Here is a 21,533-nt window from a genome sequence, read left to right as displayed (position 1 = left end):
CACTTGAAGAAAATCAATTCGCAAGCAAATTTCAACCTTTGTGTTGCTCACTCTCTTAATCTGGTCGGGGCCCATGCAGTAGATTCTTGTGGGCAAGCCGTTAGTTTTTTCGGGCTTGTGCAACGTATATACGTTTTCTTTACCGCGTCCACTCGTCGCTGGGCTGTACTCCAGGCTCATTTGAAACAAAACGCCACAGCGGTAATCCGAAAGCAAATCTCAGACACGCGGTGGTCAGCGTGAGCGGATGCAACGAGGGCTCTCGTGGCAGGTTCTAAGGAAATCAAAGCCGCCTTGAATGAACTATCCGAAGATCCTCAAGAACGAGCAGAAACGAAGCACGAGGCAAAATCTTTGCTGAAGGCAATGCCAACATTGGAAACCGCGCTGATGGCCGAGTTTTGGAATAGAGCAATTGCAGCGCTTCAGCGCCACCAGCAAGGCACTTCAGAGTCCTACACTTTCATTGAATGCTGCCGTCAGCCTGATGAAATCATTGTGTGATTATGTATCCGGCTTAAGAGAGAGTTTTGACGAAATTGAAAAGCTTGCGACAACGCTTCGTACAAAACAAGCTCGCAGAGAAAGCGAAAGCAATCTATACACTGTAGGACAGCACTGCAGGCACAAGCACGCCAGAGCCACAAGATCCTTCCGCAAAATTCCGCTGTGAAACCTTCTTTGTCACTATTGACAATCTCGTACACGCTCTCACGTCCTGCTTAAATGCTTACACCGAGGTCTGCTCGCAGTTTGCTGTTATTACAGACTGGAAATGTTTTTCACCAGCGCAGAGACGCCTGCAGGCAATGGACCTCGTGAAAAAGTACCCTTCTGATCTGGCTAACACATTTCCCGATGAGCTTGAGCAGTTCATTTCATATGCGAGCAACGAAGGTTGTTCTTCTGTGGCAGACATGCTGAAACTTCTAATTCGCGAAAAGCTTGAAGGTTCTTTTCCTGATGTCCATGTAGCTCTTAGAATTTTTTTTTGTGCTTAATGGTCACAATTGCACTGGTGAACGATCATTCAGCAAACTGAAATTGATCAAAAACAGGCTTCGATCAACGATGGCCGACAGCCGGCTCAGTGATTTGTCACTGCTGAGCGTAGAGACGGAGGTTCTTAGGAGGGTAAATGTTGAAGAGCTCATCAACAAACTGTCTCAGCAAGACACGAAACCGCTTGTAGACACGTACGTACCTTCTTTCTCTATATACTTAAAAGAATAGTGAAAACAGAGAACATGTTAATAGGTATACACGCCCCATTTCAAGGTTGCATTTCTGCGAAAGGGTTCACCAATTTTCTACACTGCGTTTAAGAAGAAATATTTCGTAAAAATGTCAAGATATTCCGCAGTTTAACCGCAGAAAAGATGTGTGCAATGAATGTGTTTCCTTCTCCTATAGCCCTATGAAAGTGAATATTGCCTGCAAAAATGTAACCCTATTACATGTTTAAAAGCGAACGACTTGTGCATAAATGAACATATGTGTCATCGTTTTTCGAGTCTTATTAAAAACGTTTTTGTGAAAGTTCTACATGGATCTCATTTTTTATAGGCGCCACCTTTTCCGAAAGATTTGGCCCACCCCTTTCCATATTGAAAATATTTTAATTTTAAACCATCTGTATTACTTGTTGTGATCAGTAGGCATATAAAATATTGAAAGACCGCAGCACAGTCGTGGTCTCGACGCCTTTTATTCACCAGAGCCGCCTGACCAACGCTCAGAACGAAGATGACGCTTACAGTGATGATGATTACATACAGGTGAAGAGAATGAAGGAAGCATGTTGTGAATATTGTGCTCACACTAATTTCCCCCTCGCGCGGAAGCGGCCAACCTGGCCGCTGTTTACGACGGTTGTGTACGTCGTAGGAATGGTTTCAAGCGGGAAACGTGGACAACCTCTGTGCCGCGGCAACGGCTGTCGGAAGGCATGACAACGGGAGTTACCCGATAGTTCACGGGAGAAGTTTGCTTGACGATAGCATAGGGGCCGATAAAACGTGGCTGAAACTTATCACATAGGCCAGGAACTCGCGTAGGGGTCGACAGCAATACTTCATCTCCGGGATTGAAGTGAACGACGCGGTGAAAGTCATCGTAGCGAGCCTTCCGATCCTGTTGACTCGCCTCGGTATTGAGGCGGGCGCGGTGGCGAGAAGCGGCAAGGCGAGAGATTAAGTGCTCGCTCGACGACGCCGACGACCCCACGGGGACATCAAAAAAAGAGACGTCTAGTGGAGTAGTCGGTTGACGGCCGTAGACAAGGAAGAAGGGTGAGTAGCCCGTGGTGCGCTGCGTAGCGGTATTGTACGCGAAGGTCACGAATGGCAAGATGGTATCCCAGTTTGTGTGGTCGGCGTTGATATACATGGAGATCATATCGGAGAGAGTTCGGTGAAAGCGCTCTGTGAGGCCATTAGTCTGGGGATGGTAGCTGGAAGTCGTCTTGTGGATGGTGTTACATGCGTGGAGAACGTCCTCAAGTAGTTTCGACAGAAAGGCCTTGCCGCGGTCACTCAAAAGCACACGCGGCGCGCCATGTCGCAGAAATATAGCTTCCAAGAAGAAGGTGGCAATGTCCTCCGCTGATCCGGAAGGGAGTGCAGCTGTTTCGGCGTACCTTGTCAAGTGGTCTACTGCAGTGACAATCCATCGCTTACCGCTTGCTGATACTGGCAGTGGTCCGTAGAGATCGATCCCAATGACCTCGAATGGAGCGTCAGGACATGGAAGAGGTTGTAGGGGTCCCGCGGGAGATGAAGTGGGTCGTTTGCGGCGCTGGCAGAGCGAGCATGAAGCAACGTATCGTGCTACGCAGGTGGAGAGTCCAGGCCAAGCAAAGCGACTGCGGATGCGTTCATAGGTCTTGTGAAAGCCGAGATGACCAGCCTTGGGGTCGTCGTGAAATGCTGTCAATATCTGTGCTCTGAGTGAGCGAGGAGCGACGGGAACCCAACGCTGTCCTTCGGGGTGGAAGATATAGCGGTACAGGATTGAGTTCTCAATCTTGAAGTTCTGCAACTGGCGACGGGCGCGGGCGTTAGGAGGACGCGAAGAGCCGTGAAGGCGTTGCATAATGGAGTGGCAGTAGGCGTCGCTGCGTTGGTGAGACGCAAACGTCTCGTTGCGGAACGAAGGAAGCACATTGAGAGCGGCGAGTGAAAGAACTGCCGAAGACACGTTGACGGGGTCGCTCACGGATGGCGAGAGGCCGGTTATGTCTGACGATGGAGGTAATGGACAACGGCTGAGGGCATCTGCATCGTTATGTTTCTTGCCGGATTTGTACGTGACGTCAAATTGATATTCTTGAAGACGAAGTATCCAGCGACCGAGACGTCCAGACAAATTCTTTAACGTCGACAGCCAGCACAGAGCGTGGTGGTCTGTCACAACGGTAAAGTGGCGGCCGTAGAGATAAGGTCGAAATTTCTGAATGGCCCAGACAACGGCGAGACACTCCTGCTCAGTGATCGTGTAGTTTTTCTCGGCAGATGTCAGGGTCCGACTTGCGTATGCGATCACACGTTCTCCCGAACTTTCGTGTCGTTGCAAAAGAACAGCGCCGACACCATGACCGCTGGCATCAGTATGGAGGAGAGTGGGCGCGGTGTCATCGAAATGACAAAGCACTGGCTCAGACGTGAGGGCACGTTTCAACGTGTCAAAAGCCATTTGGCACTCGTCCGACCATACGTATGAAGTTTCCGAGGAAAGGAGTTGGTGAAGCGGCGCGGCAATGGTGGCGAAGTCGCGTATGAAGCGCCGGAAGTAAGAGGCGAGGCCAAGAAAGCTGCGGAGCTCTTTGGAACGGTGAGGCGTGGGGAAGCGAAGAACAGCGGCAATCTTGTCGGGGTCAGGCCGAATTCCGTCCTTGCTGACGAGATGTCCTAGTACTTTAATGGTTTTGCTTGCAAAGTGGCACTTTTTGGTATTCAGCTGGAGACCAGCAGCTGCGAAACACGTCAGAACTTCGTCTAAGCGCTGCAAGTGTTGTTCGAATGTTGAAGAAAATATGACTACGTCGTCAAGGTAACATAAGCATGTCTTCCACTTAAGGCCCCGCAGTACAGTGTCCATCATTCGTTCAAAGGTTGCTGGCGCATTGCAGAGCCCAAAAGGCATGACGTTAAATTCGTAAAGCCCGTCAGGTGTGGCAAAGGCAGTTTTCTCCTTATCATCCTCGTGCATAGGAATTTGCCAGTAACCGGAGCGCAGGTCAAGGCTTGAAAAATAATCCGCTCCTTGCAACGAATCTAAGGCATCATCAATGCGAGGCAAGGGATATACGTCTTTTCTGGTTATTTTGTTCAAGGCACGGTAATCAACGCAGAATCGCACCGAGCCGTCTTTCTTGCGCACGAGAACGACAGGTGAGGACCAAGGGCTTGCGGAGGGGCGGATGATATTTTGCTTGAGCATATCGGTAACGTGCTTGTCGATGATCTCGCGTTCGCTAGTAGATACACGGTATGGTCGGCGGCGGACAATTGAAGTTCCATCAGTGTGTATGCGATGAGCTGTCACCGAAGTCTGTCCTAGAATAGGGGAATGTATGTCGAAGGAAGATTTATGCTTCGACAACAGCGCTAGTAGCTCATCTGCTTGCGGCGGAGTTAGATCCGTGCTGATTGCATTGGCGAGAGCTGTATCAGGACTAGTATCTGTAAGTGAGCGTGGTTGCGCCGCATCAGTATTCGTAGCCACCACAGAGAGAGGTTGCGTGTCCACGCCGCAAACGACAACAGAGCCTTTAGGAAGCAGAATCGGCTCATTCGTGACGTTGAGTACAGCAAGACAGGCGGTGCCGTTGGTGAAGCGAAGAAGACTCGACGCTATTGCAATTCCCTTGGAGAGACAACGGGCTGATGGAGCGACTAGAACATCACCGTGGTCAATGATATCTGAAGCAACCGTGAGAACTTGTTCGTGGCCAGGTGGCACCACGGAATCTTGGACGGTTCGTAAACGGTGGCGTGACCAAGATTCCTCGTCGGTATCATCAGTCTCTCGCATGTGTACGAGGCGTTGTCGACAAGAGATGAAGGCGGAAGCACCAGAAAGAAAGTCCCATCCCAAAATTAGCATATAAGCACAGGAAGTCAATACGACGAATTGAATATGGTGCCGGATCCCATCAATAAAAACACGAACGGTGCACTGTGCTGACGGCTGTATCGTAAAGTCGTTTGCGCTACGTAAGGAAGTGCCAGTATAAGGTGTAGTAACCTTACGTAGACGACGACACAAATCCGCATGAATAACAGAAATAGCAGCTCCCGTGTCCACCAATGCTTGAATAGGCACCCCTTCAGCATACACTAATAACAAATTGGCCGGGCCCTCTGGAGGTTTTGGTGTTTGTCCGAGCGATGCAGCTTTCCCTCCAAAAACTGCACCACCTAGTTTTCCGAGCGGTATTCAGAGGCATGGGTGACCGGCTGTAGAGGCGATGTTGAGCGGCGCAGAGGAGAAGGGGACAGTCCTTGCGCTTGAAGCTCTTCACGAATCAGAGTGCGAATCAGCGTACGCAAATCCGCATCCGAAGAAGGTCGGCTGTCACAGGCGTCTGGGTGCAAACGGATGGCTTGTAGTTCGTCAAGATGCTGGCAAGTCGTGATGACATCCTCGACGGTGCTGGGGTTTTTGACGGCGAGAGCGTTGAACGCGACGTGGCCTATCCCTTTGAGGATGTGTCGAACACGATCAGCCTCCGTCATAGCCGAGTCCACGCGGCGGCAAAGGGCAAGGACGTCTTCGATGTACGAAGTGTACGTCTCCCCTGGGTGTTGTACGCGGCCGTCGAGCTTTCTCTTCGAGACCTCAGAATGAATGTTGGGTGTCCCAAAAATTCTCCGGATTTGCTGAGCGAAGGTAGGCCAATCAGCGAAGATGTCCTCGTGGTTAAAAAACCACGTTTTCGCTACGTCGGACAGATAGAATGCGACGTGGCGAAGTTTTTGAGGATTGTCCCAGTTGTTATACACACTTGTCATGTCGTACTCCTTCAGCCATACTTCGACATCGTCGCGTGGGAGACCGGAGAAGATAGGTGGGTCCCGCTGCCGGGCGGTGACGGTATATGCTGGGGCGGGTGGCTGGGCGGGGATGCCGGATGGACCAGGCAGCGTGTCTTGGGCCATGACAGCGGATAGGCGGAGCAAGCGGCGACCCGAACGAAGCTCCAGGGGAACTCGATGCCGTAGAGGACTTGGGGATCGAAAGCAGCCTCCACCACTTTGAAAGACCGCAGCACAGTCGTGGTCTCGACGCCTTTTATTCACCAGAGCCGCCTGACCAACGCTCAGAACGAAGATGACGCTTACAGTGATGATGATTACATACAGGTGAAGAGAATGAAGGAAGCATGTTGTGAATATTGTGCTCACAATATGCATAATAGCACTATATCGAAATGCTGCCTTAGAAGAGCTTAAATGTGTGTTGTATGAAATCAAAAGTAGCTAGACGACTGGTAGCGTATTTACTGTAAGTACGTGCGAACAGTTTCTGAAAAAGGCCCACCTGTCAACTTCGACAGTGTTCGCACGCAGGCAACCAAAGCGTGCGCTACCGAATCAGTGAAGCTGAAGCAGATAGAGGAAGCTAGTTTTCACAAAGGCGCTCTCTGATTTTCGAGGAAAGATGACCTCTCTTGAAATAAGGGCAGGCAACGCTACAGGTTAAGACGAATGGAAGAAACACACACGGTGCTTGGACTGCACTTCTAAATGTCGTATGCATTCATTCTTTTCGTCTAAACTTCTCGCACAGTTTAGTTTTCTTTCAGTATGATCCAACGAACCAAATAAATCTTAATGCTGTCCATGTGTCTTCGTCTCCTGGTATAGTTAATTATTACGATGACAATCTCTCCACGTGCTCCGCAAGAAAACGCCCAGGTGATATTAAACACTCCGGAGAGGCTTAGAATAAATAGGGCTTGTGTTCTTTGCAGCTAAATCTAAAAAGCGTCAAGTCTCAAGCATGAGATGACAAAGCGGGAAAGAAAGGGGGTGGGGCGAGGGGCCCCCCTTATTTTTTTTGAACCGGGCCCTCCACACTGTTAATCCGGCCCTTACTATGCCCCTTATAGCTCCGATTACCTGGTGATTTGCAACAGTGAGGCGCACAGAAAACCACAAACGGAATGCGCACATTAATGAGTGATGGGACAGGTCCTAAGAAGTAAAAATATGGGGCTGACTTGGTGCACCCCACGGACGAGTAAGCGAGGAGGGTGTCAGCGTTTCGCTTGGTTCGCGATGCCTGCAATGCACAGCGTGGTGTGCGTAGCACTCGAGCGCCGGCAGTTTCTGTGGCAATATGTAACGAATGTTACGTGGCTACAACTACGGAAAGCCAAAACTTCGAACACAGTTGGCGTTGCCCCAACACGAGGCCGCGCTCAGGATTCGCATTAGGCAGAATCGTAATCGACAGTGATTTTTTTACTCAATAAACAAAAAAAAATCGATCTTTTGGTCGATTTACCCTACGATACACTTTTAACGGGGCCCTGAGACACTTTTGCAGGTAATCGTCGTATGGCTTCATTAATAAAAAGAGCTTAATGCCTCGCAAAGTGACTGCCGCAAAAAAAAAATACAAACTGTCTATAGTGCGAGCGGAGTTACAGGTATTTGTTGCAAGCTTCCAAAAGATGCGTCCTTTCGTCAGCGCGGGTCATGCCCCTTGAGCACTCGCTCTGTTTTTTTGTTTTTTTTTTCCAACGCGCGGCTTACCTTGAGTACACACTCTACCTTGAGTGTGATCGCGAGCGCGCCAGCGGGCACGTGGCGGCATCCTGCGGCGGCAGAGGCAGCTATGCAGCTCACAATGCCCCAATCAGCCAATGTCCCTGGACTTTGTGCTTATAACGTGGTCATTTCGGGGTCGACAGATGAGGGGGGGACTTCTAGCTGACCTTGAAAATTAATTGTAAATTTCAGGTCTAGTGCTCCGCTTGAATGTTTGGCTCGCGTGTTTTACTGCAGCACAAGTAAAAGCGGCGAGAGCGAGTCGTTTGATATTTTAATTTGTTCCTGCTTCATGTTTCCTACTCTTTAAATCTTCTTGGGCGGTACGCGAAGTGTGTGACGTCACGTTGATCCCATCAGTTCACCGCATGTGTGCTGTCGCGTTATTCATGCACAGAGGAAAAAGAAACCCGTTACAGCGGCGTGTGTTATCACACTGAAACACGCCACCTGATCACGCTGCCATGGCGTCATCAAAACCGTCATGACGTCATGTCCGAGGTAACAAAAGCGACGATAGATGCTTGACCGATCACCGAAGCCGTGGTCTAGTGGTTCGGGCGTCCACTTCGGCTACGGAAGGTGGCGCGTTCGACACCCACCGCCGGTGACCCAACCGGTTATCAAACGGGTACAGACGCTGACCCAGGCCCTCGGCGCCCAGGGCTTCCTTAAGGGTGTGTGCGTCTGGGAGAAGTCTCGCTAACCCCGCCAGGGCTAAGGCGGGAGAGCCCGAAACAGAGTTTCGATGCGGTGCGGCTGTTGTTTCGACAACTGCCCTCCATGTAGCCTGCGAAGGTGGTTTCACGATGAGGCGTTGATTGCGTGCCGCTCTGGCGATCACGTGTGCCTGCGAATGTTTGACGTCGCAGTTTGCCACCGGTGACGGTGTGGTGGTGGGCTCGCGCCATACCGGCCAGTGTTCGGTCAAGATGCTGGTTATTAGGGTCGAGCTAAGCCGGTGTCACAAAAAAAAAAAAAAAAAACAGGATGTATGTGGCCGTGACTGGTGGGGGTTGCGGTCAACATAATGCGCCCGCGGGACTTCTTTTGCAAATTTAATTAAATGTCGTGGTCACAGGGAGGGGGGGGGGGGGGGGAGGCCAGTAGCGTAGCCAGAAATTTTTTTTTTTCGGGGGAGGGGGCGGGCTATGTTCCGCCATACTTTATCCACGTTCGTGCGTGCGTGTGTTTGTATGTGCGCGTGTATATATACACATGCAAAAGTGAAAAAAAATTCGAAAGGGGGTTGAAACCCCCCTCCCTGGCTTGATTGCGTGTGTCTGCCAAGGTTCGACGCTTACCCCCGGCGTCGGTGTAATGGTCAATTCGGCGCCGCACTTTCCAGTGATTGATCCCGATGCTGCTCGAATCATCTTGATCGAGTTCCCAGTGTGCGTGCAGCGAATTCCGGTGAGTGCGGCTAGCGGTGTAACGGCAAAAAAAAAAAAAAAGGGGGGGGTGTACGTGGCCATGACTTGCGGGGGTTGCAGTCAATACACAGCGCCCGCGAGGCTTCTTTTGCAATTTTACAGCATATACGTGCGCTCAAGCCTCCCCCCAGGGGTGGGTGGGGGGAGGGGGTAGGGTGTGGGTAGGGGGAGGTTGTGGTCCTCTGTGGGCTTCACTGTGTGTTTGTTTTTCAACCGCGTCCAACAATACAATATGCCAATCCGATAGAGTGCTTATTTGGGCCGACTGGTACATGTCCATAGAAAACGAGAAACACCGCGACCCACAACAGGACAACAGAACAGAGACGGACTCTGTCCTCACTCGTCCTATGTCCTGTTGTCCTGCGGTTTGCACTGTTGAAGATCTCGTTTTCAGTGGACGTTCTATTCCAACTAACCTGAGAAAGATTAATGTGCAGGTTTAGACCGCGCAAGTTTTCGAAGATAGCGGCGGGAAGACCCCTGATGCCGCATTCCAAGAACAATTTCCTTCTCATTTTTACCACCCGAAAAGACGAGGACCAAAGGCAGGCCGTTATGAGAGGCACGTCATTGTTTACTTTTCATCGTGGAATCCATCGCGAGGTTTATTTACATTCGGAATCGGTCGAGTCCGTGGCAGTTAGGTGTTCTACTACTTCAGGAAAAATCTGGCAATGCGTTGGTTGGTTAAAAAAGGTGATCAACTTTTCTTTGCGTGAAACTGCAAAATAATAAAATAAAATAAAACTGCTGGACAAAGCGAGAAAAGACATGTGCGCCAGAGCCACGACGCTGCTCCATGGACTCCAAAATACGAGAGGCTTAATTACCGAGGGCTCGAAAGGTATTCACCATTATCATCATCATCATAGTCATAATCAGCCGCAGAATCAACAACGTGTGCAGCAAGGTAGGTGCGCGTATTGGTCCTGCAGAAGCATTGTGGGTACTTCGCCAATGTCTACACACACTTGCAAAGGACATACAAAGACAAAAGTGTTTGCATGAGGCGTTTACAGAGTCGATGGCTAAGAAGCAATATATATATATATATATATATATGTATATATATATATATATATATATATATATATATATATATATATATATATATATATATATATATATATATATATATATATATATATATATATATATATATATATATATATATATATATATATATATATATATTATATATATTATATATATATATATATATATATATATATATATATATATATATATTGTGTGTGTGTGTGTGTGTGTGTGTATTCAACCATACTTTATGTATGTTCGTGCGTGCGTTTGTATGTGTGCGTATATATATATATATATATATATATATATATATATATATATATATATATATATATATATATATATATGCAAGCAAAACTGAAAACTTTCAGCCTTCAGGGGGTGTTTGAGCCCCCCCCCCCCCACTCCCGCCCAATACCCCCTTTGGCTACGCCCCTGTGCGCGAGGTTTGCCGTGTGTCCTAGAAAGAAAATTATCATGAACCGATGCGCGCTCTCTTCATCCGCTTCGTTCGCAGAATACGAGCGCCCATTTGTCCGGCGTGGGATGCCATAACGCTGATGGGCGAGAGAACGTGTGTACACAGAGATAGAGAAAGAAAGAAAGAAGGCAGACAGAAAGAAATTCTTGGCGAAAAACATTTCTTCGCGAGGCGAGATTCGAACCCGCGTACCAACGATCCGAAGGCGAGCGTCGTAACCACTCGGTTATCCAGGCACGACAGAGCAGGGCATAGCCTTGTATGGTATAGTATAGCAAAGGTGTGGAAAGGGGAAGTGGGAAAGAGAGAAAGGAGGAGGGGAGAACGAGTACAGAGAGAGACAGAATGAATGAATGAATGAATGAATGAACGAATGAATGAATGAATGAATGAATGAATGAATGAATGAATGAATGAATGTTCTTTATTGCACACATATCTCATGCGAAATAGGCACAAACTGTATGGTCCCATAGCCAAAGGCTAGTGCGGGTCCCATTGGAAGTATACATAACTGAAACTTTAATAGTTCTAATTAAAATAAACAGATAGAAACGAAGAGAGAGAAAGGGAAGAAAAGAGGAAAAGACAAAAGGCGAGAGAACGACTACAGATAGAAAGAGAGAGAGAGAGAAAGAAAGAGCCAGAAAGAAAGATAAAAATAGATAGGAATAAAGAGAGAAACATAGAAAGACAGAAAAAGAAAGGGAAACAGAGAGAGAGATGGAAAGAAACACACACACACAAGAGGAAAAAATTGGGGGACGCTTAAGCTTCGCCTTTAAGAGTTGAACGCGATAGCGATATCCTACCCCTAGTGCGCATTTCGAACACTAGGAGTGCTTAACAGAATGCAAGCAATAAGCTGTGTGCTTTATGTAATCGGTAGCATGCTTTAAACCAGGAGCAATTATGCGCGAGAAACTTTTTCGAAGTTGCGATGCACCCACTAAATGGTCTTAAGGGAATACGCGCAGTAATGTGTCTGCCTTTTGTAATGGGTGGCTGTCTTTAAACCACCAAGTCGTTATGATATTGACGTGGTGTGACGGCCGATGGCAATGTACGCTTGTACCACGCAATATCACTGCGATATTACATCTCGTACAGTGACACCTGTATACAGGACGCGCATTTTTGGGAAGCATGGAAGTTACTTTCAGTGCAGCTCCAAGCAGAGGCATGGCTGTGGAGTTTATAGAAAATTGTTTTTGAATTAGGAGGTATATACATTTTGCGCACACGTTTCAACACATCGTGGCCTGAAAGATGGGAGTACAATGAAAGCCAGACTTGAATATTGCATACCAGCACATTACAACTCCTTAAAAACCCATATTAATTTTAGTGCTCCATTCCGTGTGTTCAAATCAAATGTGCATGATTATTTGATGAAGCCATAAATATTTTTCTTTGCTCAAAACTAAATAATATTTCATGTTCTGTGCGTCACACAGAAAGTGTTTTGATGTTCAATATATATATAGGCATTTTTATATTTTCTTTGTATTATGCTGTTTGTTTTGCTTACAAGTGTACATCTGTGTGAAATCCACTGCATGTGCTGCCCTCTGTAGGCCCCCAGGTCCCGTCAAGCTGTCTTGCACAGGTTTTTGCCTGGGGGACCCCCAACAAGAGCGTTGGAAATAAAGTGGATTCTGATTCTGATTCTGGTACAACGGAGGCGGGAATAGCATAGTTAGTAAGTACCTTGCGCGAGACTGTGTACAGGTATTCCATGGAAAAGCGAGCTTTAAGGAACCGAACTGCGAGGTAAACTTCCTGCATGAATCTCCACAAACACGGGCGTTCGGAGAAGTTGGATGAAACAACTAAGTCTGGCAAGCAATCAACAAGTGTAACCTGCAAGAATGAACGGATTACGGGGTGGGAATTGTCTCGAAAAAAGAAGAACCGGGAAACTGTTTGCCATAGATAAAGATGTACCAATCCCAACCCACCCTCACTGACTGGCCTGAAAATGTTGTCACGACGCATGGGCTCAGAAGTCGAAGACCATATGAAAGTAGCAAAAATTCGATGAAAGCGTTGTATATAAAATCTTGCGCAATGGATAAGTTGCAATACGCAGTAAAGCTTTGCTGCTAGGAGAGTATTGCAAGCTTCAGCTCTCCCGAATATTGAAAGTCGATGGGGAACAAATGTCTGGGCCTGTCGTTCAAGCTTAGGAACGCGCTCCTTCCAGCAATGCGCACTGAATCTATACGCGTCCAGTGGTACACCGAGGTACTTTGGCGGGATTCGTGTCCAATTAATCCCTGCGAACTGATTCGGCGTGGTACTCCACGAGCCAAACCATAGTCCTAAACTCTTAGAGGCATTTAAACGCGCTCCTGATACAACGCCAAACTTTTCAATTGTAGATACCACATTTTCTACACTTGGTTTATCTGTGCAAAAGAAAGCGACATCGTCTGCATAAGCTAATACCTTAACTTCACTGCCTAATATACTAAAGCCGCGAATACAACTGCACTGTATTATGCTTAAGCACAGCACTCTGAAACACTTCCGGTAAACACATGGTTGAAAAGAAAAGGTATTTTTGTTTCTTCTGTTAACTGCCGTCTATGTGATGTGCCGGAAACAATAGAACATTGCTTTGTTAGCTGCAAAGACGCTATTCTGTTCTGGGATGTCCTTCAGAGAGCACTGAAGAAAAGTTTTGTCATCAATTCTCACACCATACGTTATCTTATACCAACATCGCTTGATGAAGTGCCATATATGTTTTTCCTCATGGGTATGCATAGCTTATGGAAGACACGAATGCAGGACCGTAACGCAGAACCCACCATGTACTTAAGCATGTACTTCATTCGCATGACTATTCAGCTAAAGGACATTTATGACGACCTGGACTTTAGACCGGACTGGTACCCCCTCTTGGTGAGGTGCTCGGCCTCACCACCTTTCCAGTATAACACGATGTGAAGAACTCTCACCGTTCTACTGCACGTTGTGTTAGCCATCGAGTGTGCACTTAGTAACGCTTGAGCGCTCATTGTCGCTATGTGATTGTACTTTTGCTTGCTTTATTTGTGCTCTTATTGTGCGCTGTAATACTAAGTGTGATAAACACCACGAAAGAAAAAAAAAATGGCTGCGTGGTAGAACACCTGCTTGCCACGCAGCCGGCCGGGGTTCGATTCTCCGGCCGGGGTTCGATGATGATTTTTCGCTCACAACCAACGGTGCCGACACCGACGCCGACGGCGGAATTTCTGCGATACGAGCTCTTTAACGCTATCGCGTTAAAAAGAGAGCAAGCGTAGCCATGTACAGTACAGCATAGCAAGGGGTGGGAAAGAGACAGGTACGAGGGTAAAAGCCTAGCCAAGTCAGGACGAGCCAGGCGGCCACCAGCTCTGCTGTGAGCCTGCTTTGCGGGACTTACTGGAAGCTGCGTTAACCTATTTTAATATTATGACTGCTACGAGTAATTGCTCGTGATAACCGCCGGTCATGTCGCAGCAGATCTGGCCGCTAAAGTTGAAGTTGGCCCTATAATATTATTTGTTGGTGTTGAACGTCCCAAAACCACGATATCATTAAGAGAGACGCCGTAGTGGAGGGACCCGATATCGTATTTATGTATAGTAAAAAATTTTTGCAGATTTCAAGCTAAAAGCGGCCACAAGTAACCATGCTATTCGATTTTATTGCCATATTTGTAGCCATATATAATAGATGTGGTATTATGAATGTAGTATTCATCCGAACAAATAATATTATTTTGACTAAACATAGAGATAAGAGCGCAGTTTTTTCCCCTTGTCTTGCTCTTCAAGCCACGCGTAAGTTGCAAATAAATGAATATATTACTATAAAAATGTGCGCCTGCATGAAATTTATGCACAATAGAGTTCTTGCCAGAAACAGAGTAACATCGGAACATTCAAGTTAACACATCAGTGGGAACATTAAACGTTGAAGCAGTTTTTCCTAGAAACTGCAGACCGAAATTGATTATCACAGTTACGATAGCACCATTCCAGCTTCACATATATAGTGCAATATGGTTCCAGAAGATGAACCGTCTAAATTCATTTTGTTGCGGACCTCTGTTTTTGTCATGTTCACGCGGGAACACGCGCTGCGCATCAGAATTAGAAACTTGCGCGTATACAGCCTCAGAGTAGATGAAAGGTATACTGTGCTAAAGCCGCGCGTTTGCCAACATGCGCGCTACTTCGCCACTTCGTCATCGAAGGTGCGGCCCGCACTGCGTTGGTGTACCTCGATGCTGCGCACCAGCCTGCTGACAATATGGGGGGGGGGGGGGGGGGGGGGGGGAGGCGCGCGCATCCTCTGACACGGCAGCAAACAGACAGGAACCAACAGGCAGTCTTTAAAGCTTACTCGTTTCTTTATCTCGAAATAATAATAGAATTGGCTACTAAGTCCACCGAAATGGAATTTCAAAGTTGCCAGAAAACTATCATATAGGCAACCTTGGACGCCACATAGTCACATTTCGGAAAGGCGGCCTTTTAAGCCATTCAGAGAGGCCGTTGCATTCCTCTGGGCCAATCAGTGTTGATCAATGGTGGAATTTGACAACATGGAGGAATTTGACAACGTCCTGAATAGCACTCCTGAAGTTTTCGTCACCAGACGTGGTCGTAAAGTAGCCAAATCTGGCGGAAAGCAGGCCGCCGACGGAAACCCTGAAGCGAAACCAGAGGCGCAGCTAGATTTTTCTTTTTTTTTTGGGGGGGGGGTGGTTTAACCATCTTTTGTGTACGTTCGCGTGTGCGTTTGTATGTCTGCGCGTGCACACAGACATGAAAAAGTGGAAAATTTTACACTATTTCCAAAGCCTGAAACCTTGAAACGGAAACCGCAAGCAAGTTGTTCCGTTATTCACGCACAGATGCCAAGAAACCTTCCAACTGTGTCGCTATCATATTGAAGCCTGGATAACCGCCACGTGATCACGCTGCCGTGACGTCATCAAAATTTGTCGTGCACCAGTATACGCTCACAACCTGCGTCCGTGACGTCACGTGTGGCATATCAAAAGCGACGATAGATGCTTGGCCGATCACCGGAGCCGTGGTCTAGTGGTTAGGGCGTCCACTTCGGCTACGGAAGGTGGCGCGTTCGAAACCCACCGCCGGTGACCCAACCGGTTATCAAACGGGTACAGACGCTGACCCAGGCCCTCGGCGCCCAGGGCTTCCTTAAGGGTGTGTGCGTCTGGGAGAAGTCCCGCTAACCCCGCCAGGGCTAAGGCGGTGGAGCCCGAAACAGAGTTTCGATACGGTGCGGCTGTTGTTTCGACAACTGCCCACCGCGTAGCCTGCAAAGGTGGTTTCACGATTAGGCGTCGATTGCGTGCCGCTCTAGCGATCACGTGTGCCTGCGAATGTTTGACGCCGCACTTTGCCCCCGGTGAAGGTGTGGTGGTCGACTCGAGCCATGCCGGCCAGTGTTCGGTCGAGATGCTGGTTAATTAGGGTCGTGCTAACTCGGTGTCACAAAAAAAAAGCTGCGTGTACGTGGCCGTGACTGGTGGGGGTTGCGGTCAATATAATGCTCCCGCGAGACTTCTTTTGCACCCCTGGTCGTTTTACGGGGTGCAGCAAGTGAGGCCCATAATTTTACTCTATCGGACATCTCCCATCGTTGCTTAATGTGTGCCTCCGTTTGTGGTCCGCTGTAGCACAGCCAGAAATTTTTTGGGCGGTGGGTGAAATGTTCCGCCATACTTTATCCATGTTCGTGCGTGCCTATGTATGTGTGCGTGTATGCATACACACATGCAAAAGTGGAAAATTTCGAAGGAGGGTTGAAACCCTCCTCCTTGGATACGCTACTGTTCGCGACGGCTACAAAAATGCAAATGAAGCGATGACGTCAAAGTCAAATTAAGGTCAAAGTTTCATTTTTTAAATATTTGGGGCGCAATTCTGAGACGAGCAAGAAAAAAACAAGAAAAGACAGGACAGGGCGACGGATGCTGTCTTCCTGTCTTATGTTTTTTTTTTTTTCATTACTTGTCTCAGAATTGTGCCACAAATATTTTATTCAGCTGTGCACCAACTCGGCCAACGTTACACCCCGCTAATTTCATTTTTAAATTTTGCGCCGAAATCTCCCCGCGTCACGCCACGGATTTCAAAGTGTATTTGTCGTATTTGGGCGACATTGGCCCAACTAAATTTCTTAAAACTTGGTACGTTAAGTCTATGCCGCCTCCCCCCCCCCCCCCGCCCCCGCAGAGGACAAAGTAATTCATTTTTACGAATTGGGAACTGCGTAGGGACCTAGCAGATGCCGTCTGATTCTATGACGTCACGACGTTTGGCGCGGAAATTTCAAGGTGGCGTCCCCACTCGCGTTTTCTTTTTGCGCGTTCTCTCGCTTACCATGCGTCTTCTCGCACTAATCGTGGTGATTTTGCAATTGTGAAAGAGTAATTTCCTAATATGCGAGAAATCGTTTCTCTTTAGTGTCCCTTTGAAACATCAGCTATAGAAGTATACACGAGAAATTCTTCGCTACTGAAAGCAAAAAACGTATCTTCCGCTGGTGAGAGTGGCCGCACAGGCGTATCTACCGGAGGGGGGGGGGGGGAGGGGGCAAAGGGGGGCGCTAGACCCCCCACTGAGGAAAGTTAGGGGGGCGGAGACTTTCGACAGTAGTCACTGTCGGCTGCACACTGAGAAACGAATCACTGTGGCGAAGTTTTCTTTCAACACAGTAATCACGTCATTATATAAAGAAATTTGCCCAATGCTTCTGCTGTGAAAATTGTCTGCCACGTCTCACGACCTCGCACTGTAGTCTGTGCGATGCAGGCCGCCTATGCGAGTTGTTTCGCGCCTTGCGCTCCAGTATTCTAAAGAAGGCTGTACCGCTGTCCAGAGGCTATACAGCGTTAAAACCCTTTGTCATGTTTTCATTCTCTTTTACCTAGCCTGAAATTTACGTCAGCGACGACAGAAATACGGGCGGGGACCAGTAAACGCTTTATGGACCGATGAAACGCTCTTCCTGTTTCAGGATACTCATTTTCTTTCATCGGAAAGGAATGGCACCACCGCTGCTCTATATGATCGAAGCTGGTGTGGGTCGATGAGAGCGCAGAAGTGTTGGGCCGAACTGGGAGAGCTAAAAAAGGTCTCCGCTTTAGTCTCCGATCAACCATGATTCGCCTTGCTTATCATATGGCATATAGCTTACAGCGATCGCGGCGGCTTGCCACAAATCGACGACGAATGAGGCCGTGCATGCATGGGCTCGAGCACACTGGGAATCCCATGGCTTTCAAGCTTGCCCCCCAGCTTGTTCTACCGGACCAGGAAGACCGTCAAGGTCCACGGTTCATAGGACTAAGGAGACTGAATTGACAGCCAGGCTATATAGTTGGTCTTGATTCATCTTGAATTGTCTTGTGTATATCGAAGGTCGCAGGTTCGGTCCCTGCCGGTGGCAAGTTATCATTTCGTCCACTTTACTTTCTTCACATTTATATCCTAATTGCTACAAATAACACCCCCTGTACTTGCTTTGGCATTATTGTCTGTTAGTTATCATTAATATTGTATATACAGCGCAATATACAACTCGGATGGCACAGAAGCAAACACGACCAGCGCCGTTTCTCATTCTCCAACTCTCTCAGCAAAGCTGCGTTCACAGAACTGTATGCGCGCAGAAAACAGCTCAACATCGTTATATTACAACGGAAAATATTTATTATACTTAAATGAACTCATTTCGCCTGCTGTTATAATTAGCCTCTGCCTGTGTGAGCGGCGGGCAGCCTTCTTGAATGGCGTTCAGAATGAGACACTTTCCGGCTATTCCGAAAAAGCTTAGCGATAGTTCAGCATAGTAATGCGATGTTTAATGAGCGTACGTCATTTTAACGCTGCGAGATTTCACAGATTTGTGACGTCCCGTAACAAGCAGGCAATTTTATGGCACACCAAAGACTTTTTGACGAATGGCCAAGAACCAATGGTCAAAAATATGCTGCATTGAATGTAGTGTACGTGTTCTCTTATTTTTTTTTTTACGCAGTCGTGCATAAGCGGTCACTACGCGACTGATCATTTTCGCGTCATTTGTTGCATCGCGTTACGAGCAGGTGTTGGGTTCATGAGCCAGAAAATTTTGAGCAGTCATAAACAGCTAACGACCAATGTGGAAGGAAATAATGCGGGGTATAGTTTAACGTTTTAACCGCCCACATTAATTCTTTAACGAAAATTTGTGCTTACAATGTTAGCATAGGCGCACTTACTTGGAGGAGCCAGAAGGCCCTCCAAGTCGCAAATGAAAATACGCTGAGTATAAAGAATGTAGAACGCCTCTAATACTACAAATTGTTACATTTTAAGAGAAACTTGTGGCGACAAGTTAACAGCAATGGTAATATAGCAATAGTCATACAGTAATAGTAATAATAATCATAATAATAACGCAGTGCATACATTATTACGACTAAGGGCAAACAAGGCAAAATATACTTACTGTACCATATTTTCTCAAAAAGTTTTTTTTTTCTTCTTTATATCTGTACGTACATTGCGAGAATGTTTACGTTGTACCTTCCACTCCTGTAATAGCCCTAAACAGGGCTGACAGTATTAATAAATGAAATGAAATGAAATAATATACGAAAACCTGAATATGTGCAAGAAAGTCCGGTATTAATTAAGGAAAAGAAAAGGTGCACTCATTGCTACTAACATAAACAACACGACTCTATTAGTGAGCAGATTTTAGACATTAACGAAATTTCATTGATGGTACAAATCTATACTGCTGGGAAGGCCACCATGGACATGATTGTATTCTTGCATAAAGTTGTGTGCTAAATGTATAAAAAGTGATGCGAGTAATAATGACTGTACTTCGTCTATATATATATATATATATATATATATATATATATATATAATATATATATATATACGGCCGACGGAATGGGGGATACCTGCCCCCCCCCCCCTCGCGAACAAGTCGGTACGCCACTGAGTGGCCGGGAAGTTTCTTTTACTCCGACATAAAAAGAAAAAAAAAAAAAAAAAAAGTCAGCTTTGCATTTTTCCAGCGAGGGTACGTCTATAGTGCAGGCCCAGCATATTTCCGATAGCATTGTTCCGAAATCGCCCTACAGCATATCTCCAACGCGTGCTTCTGACTGCTCGTCGGATGATACGAACGCCTCTGAAACATAGGACCATCGTAATCGTTTTTTCATTTACATATTTATTTTTACCAATTTTATCATAACTATCTCGACAGGCGAAGATTATCAGTTTCGTGAGCCGCTTGGTTCACTTTCTCTATTGTTTATATTTTTCTATTCTTTCGTTTTCAGTGTCACAAATCGAGCGGCATTGCGTCATACCCTCCTGCGTAATGTCTCCATCGCATTAAAAGTGTTTCGATTCTCGACTTGGTTCGTGTACCACTGTGCCACTGCGAATACCACTGTACCACTGTGTACTATACCACTGAGCTCGGTGGTACATGAACTAATCTGTCTGTGACACTGGGTGCACCGAGTGTACCGCTGAGCTGTGTACACTCATTGGTACATGAACTAATACTGTACCGGAGCGTACCACTGATTGTACCACTGAACTCAGTGGTACATGAACCAATCTGTGCTACTGAGTGTATAAAGTGTACCACTGAGCTCAGTGGTACATATGAACCAATACTCTGCCACTGAGTGTACCACTGTACCACTTAGTGTGCCACTGAGCTCAGTGGTACATGAACCAATTCGAGAATCGAAACACTCGTAATACGAAGAAGACATTAGGCAGTTTTAGGATAGCGTACGCAAAGCTTTGCGTTGGCTTTTCGCGCAACTGCGCATGCGTCGTACACTAACCGCTTGCGGGCTCCCGTTAAGTGACGGAAATAGCGGGCCGCAAACACTAACGCTAACTTAGCGTACGCTATTCTAAAACTGCCTATTACGCCAGATGTTATGACGAAATGCGGCTCGATTCGCGACACTGAAACCGAAAGAATGCGAGCGCGTTTCTGAAACACCTCAACGTGTTTAAACGTCCGCGTAATTGTCACGACCGAATGATCACTGTAGTCCAATTATTCAAACTTACAGTCGAAATACAGCTTCGAATGTCAAACGAGCTATACAGTACACCGAAGGATTAAGTTTACGTCGTTTTTCATTTGCCAACAGAACCGACCACTCTTGAAGTTTTTGTCGAAGTTCCTGTCTACCACACGCCACTCCTTGATGAGCAATTAGGTGGCACCAATGACGACATTTATCGCAAATTAAGCTGGAATTTGTCGCGTGCGCGCTCCTAAGAAAACAAAAGGCGTACTTACGCAACGCGACGCACAGGCTCGCAGCGGCGGTGGCGAGTGTAGGACGCATCTCTTCTTCGCTCTCTGTGCAACGCAGTAAAAGCAGCCGCCGGTTTTGAGGCGAGCGATGTGCGACTCCGGCGATAATAGCGGGCTCCTTTATGAAATCGCGCCTAGGTCTGCTAGCTTACTGGCGCCTGCTGAAACAGCGTTATCGCGTTGCGCGCGCGACTATCGTATGTACGCACAACAACCGCCGCCAATGGTGGTTACTGTTTCGCTTTTGAACTTCGCCCGCGCCGACTTCATACGCGTAGCTCTAGGATTCTAGCCACTGTAACTCTAGTATGATGATAGTGATGATAGTGACGTAAAACATCTGAAATTCGCAGTACGCAAAAGCACGTCCTTCGAGATGAACACTTGTTGCTGTTTTCGGGGAAGGCATCATGAGAGATAAAGACA

General features: G+C 47.2%; 1 protein-coding gene across 1 annotated transcript in view; it reads right to left on the bottom strand.

The window, feature by feature from the left end:
- Nucleotides 1-21,360, bottom strand: part of LOC119400267 (retinoid-inducible serine carboxypeptidase) — a 49,959-nt gene extending 28,599 nt beyond the window's left edge. Inside the window, exon 1 of the mRNA XM_037667284.2 lies at nucleotides 21,090-21,360. Coding sequence (XP_037523212.1) covers nucleotides 21,090-21,138 — 49 coding nt within the window. The 5' untranslated portion in view covers nucleotides 21,139-21,360. The remainder of the gene's footprint in view (nucleotides 1-21,089) is intronic.
- Between the last annotated feature and the right edge of the window lie 173 nt (nucleotides 21,361-21,533).

Source organism: Rhipicephalus sanguineus, chromosome 7, assembly GCF_013339695.2.
Source record: "Rhipicephalus sanguineus isolate Rsan-2018 chromosome 7, BIME_Rsan_1.4, whole genome shotgun sequence".
Taxonomy (NCBI): domain Eukaryota; kingdom Metazoa; phylum Arthropoda; class Arachnida; order Ixodida; family Ixodidae; genus Rhipicephalus; species Rhipicephalus sanguineus.
This window is presented reverse-complemented; position numbering and strand designations above follow the sequence as displayed.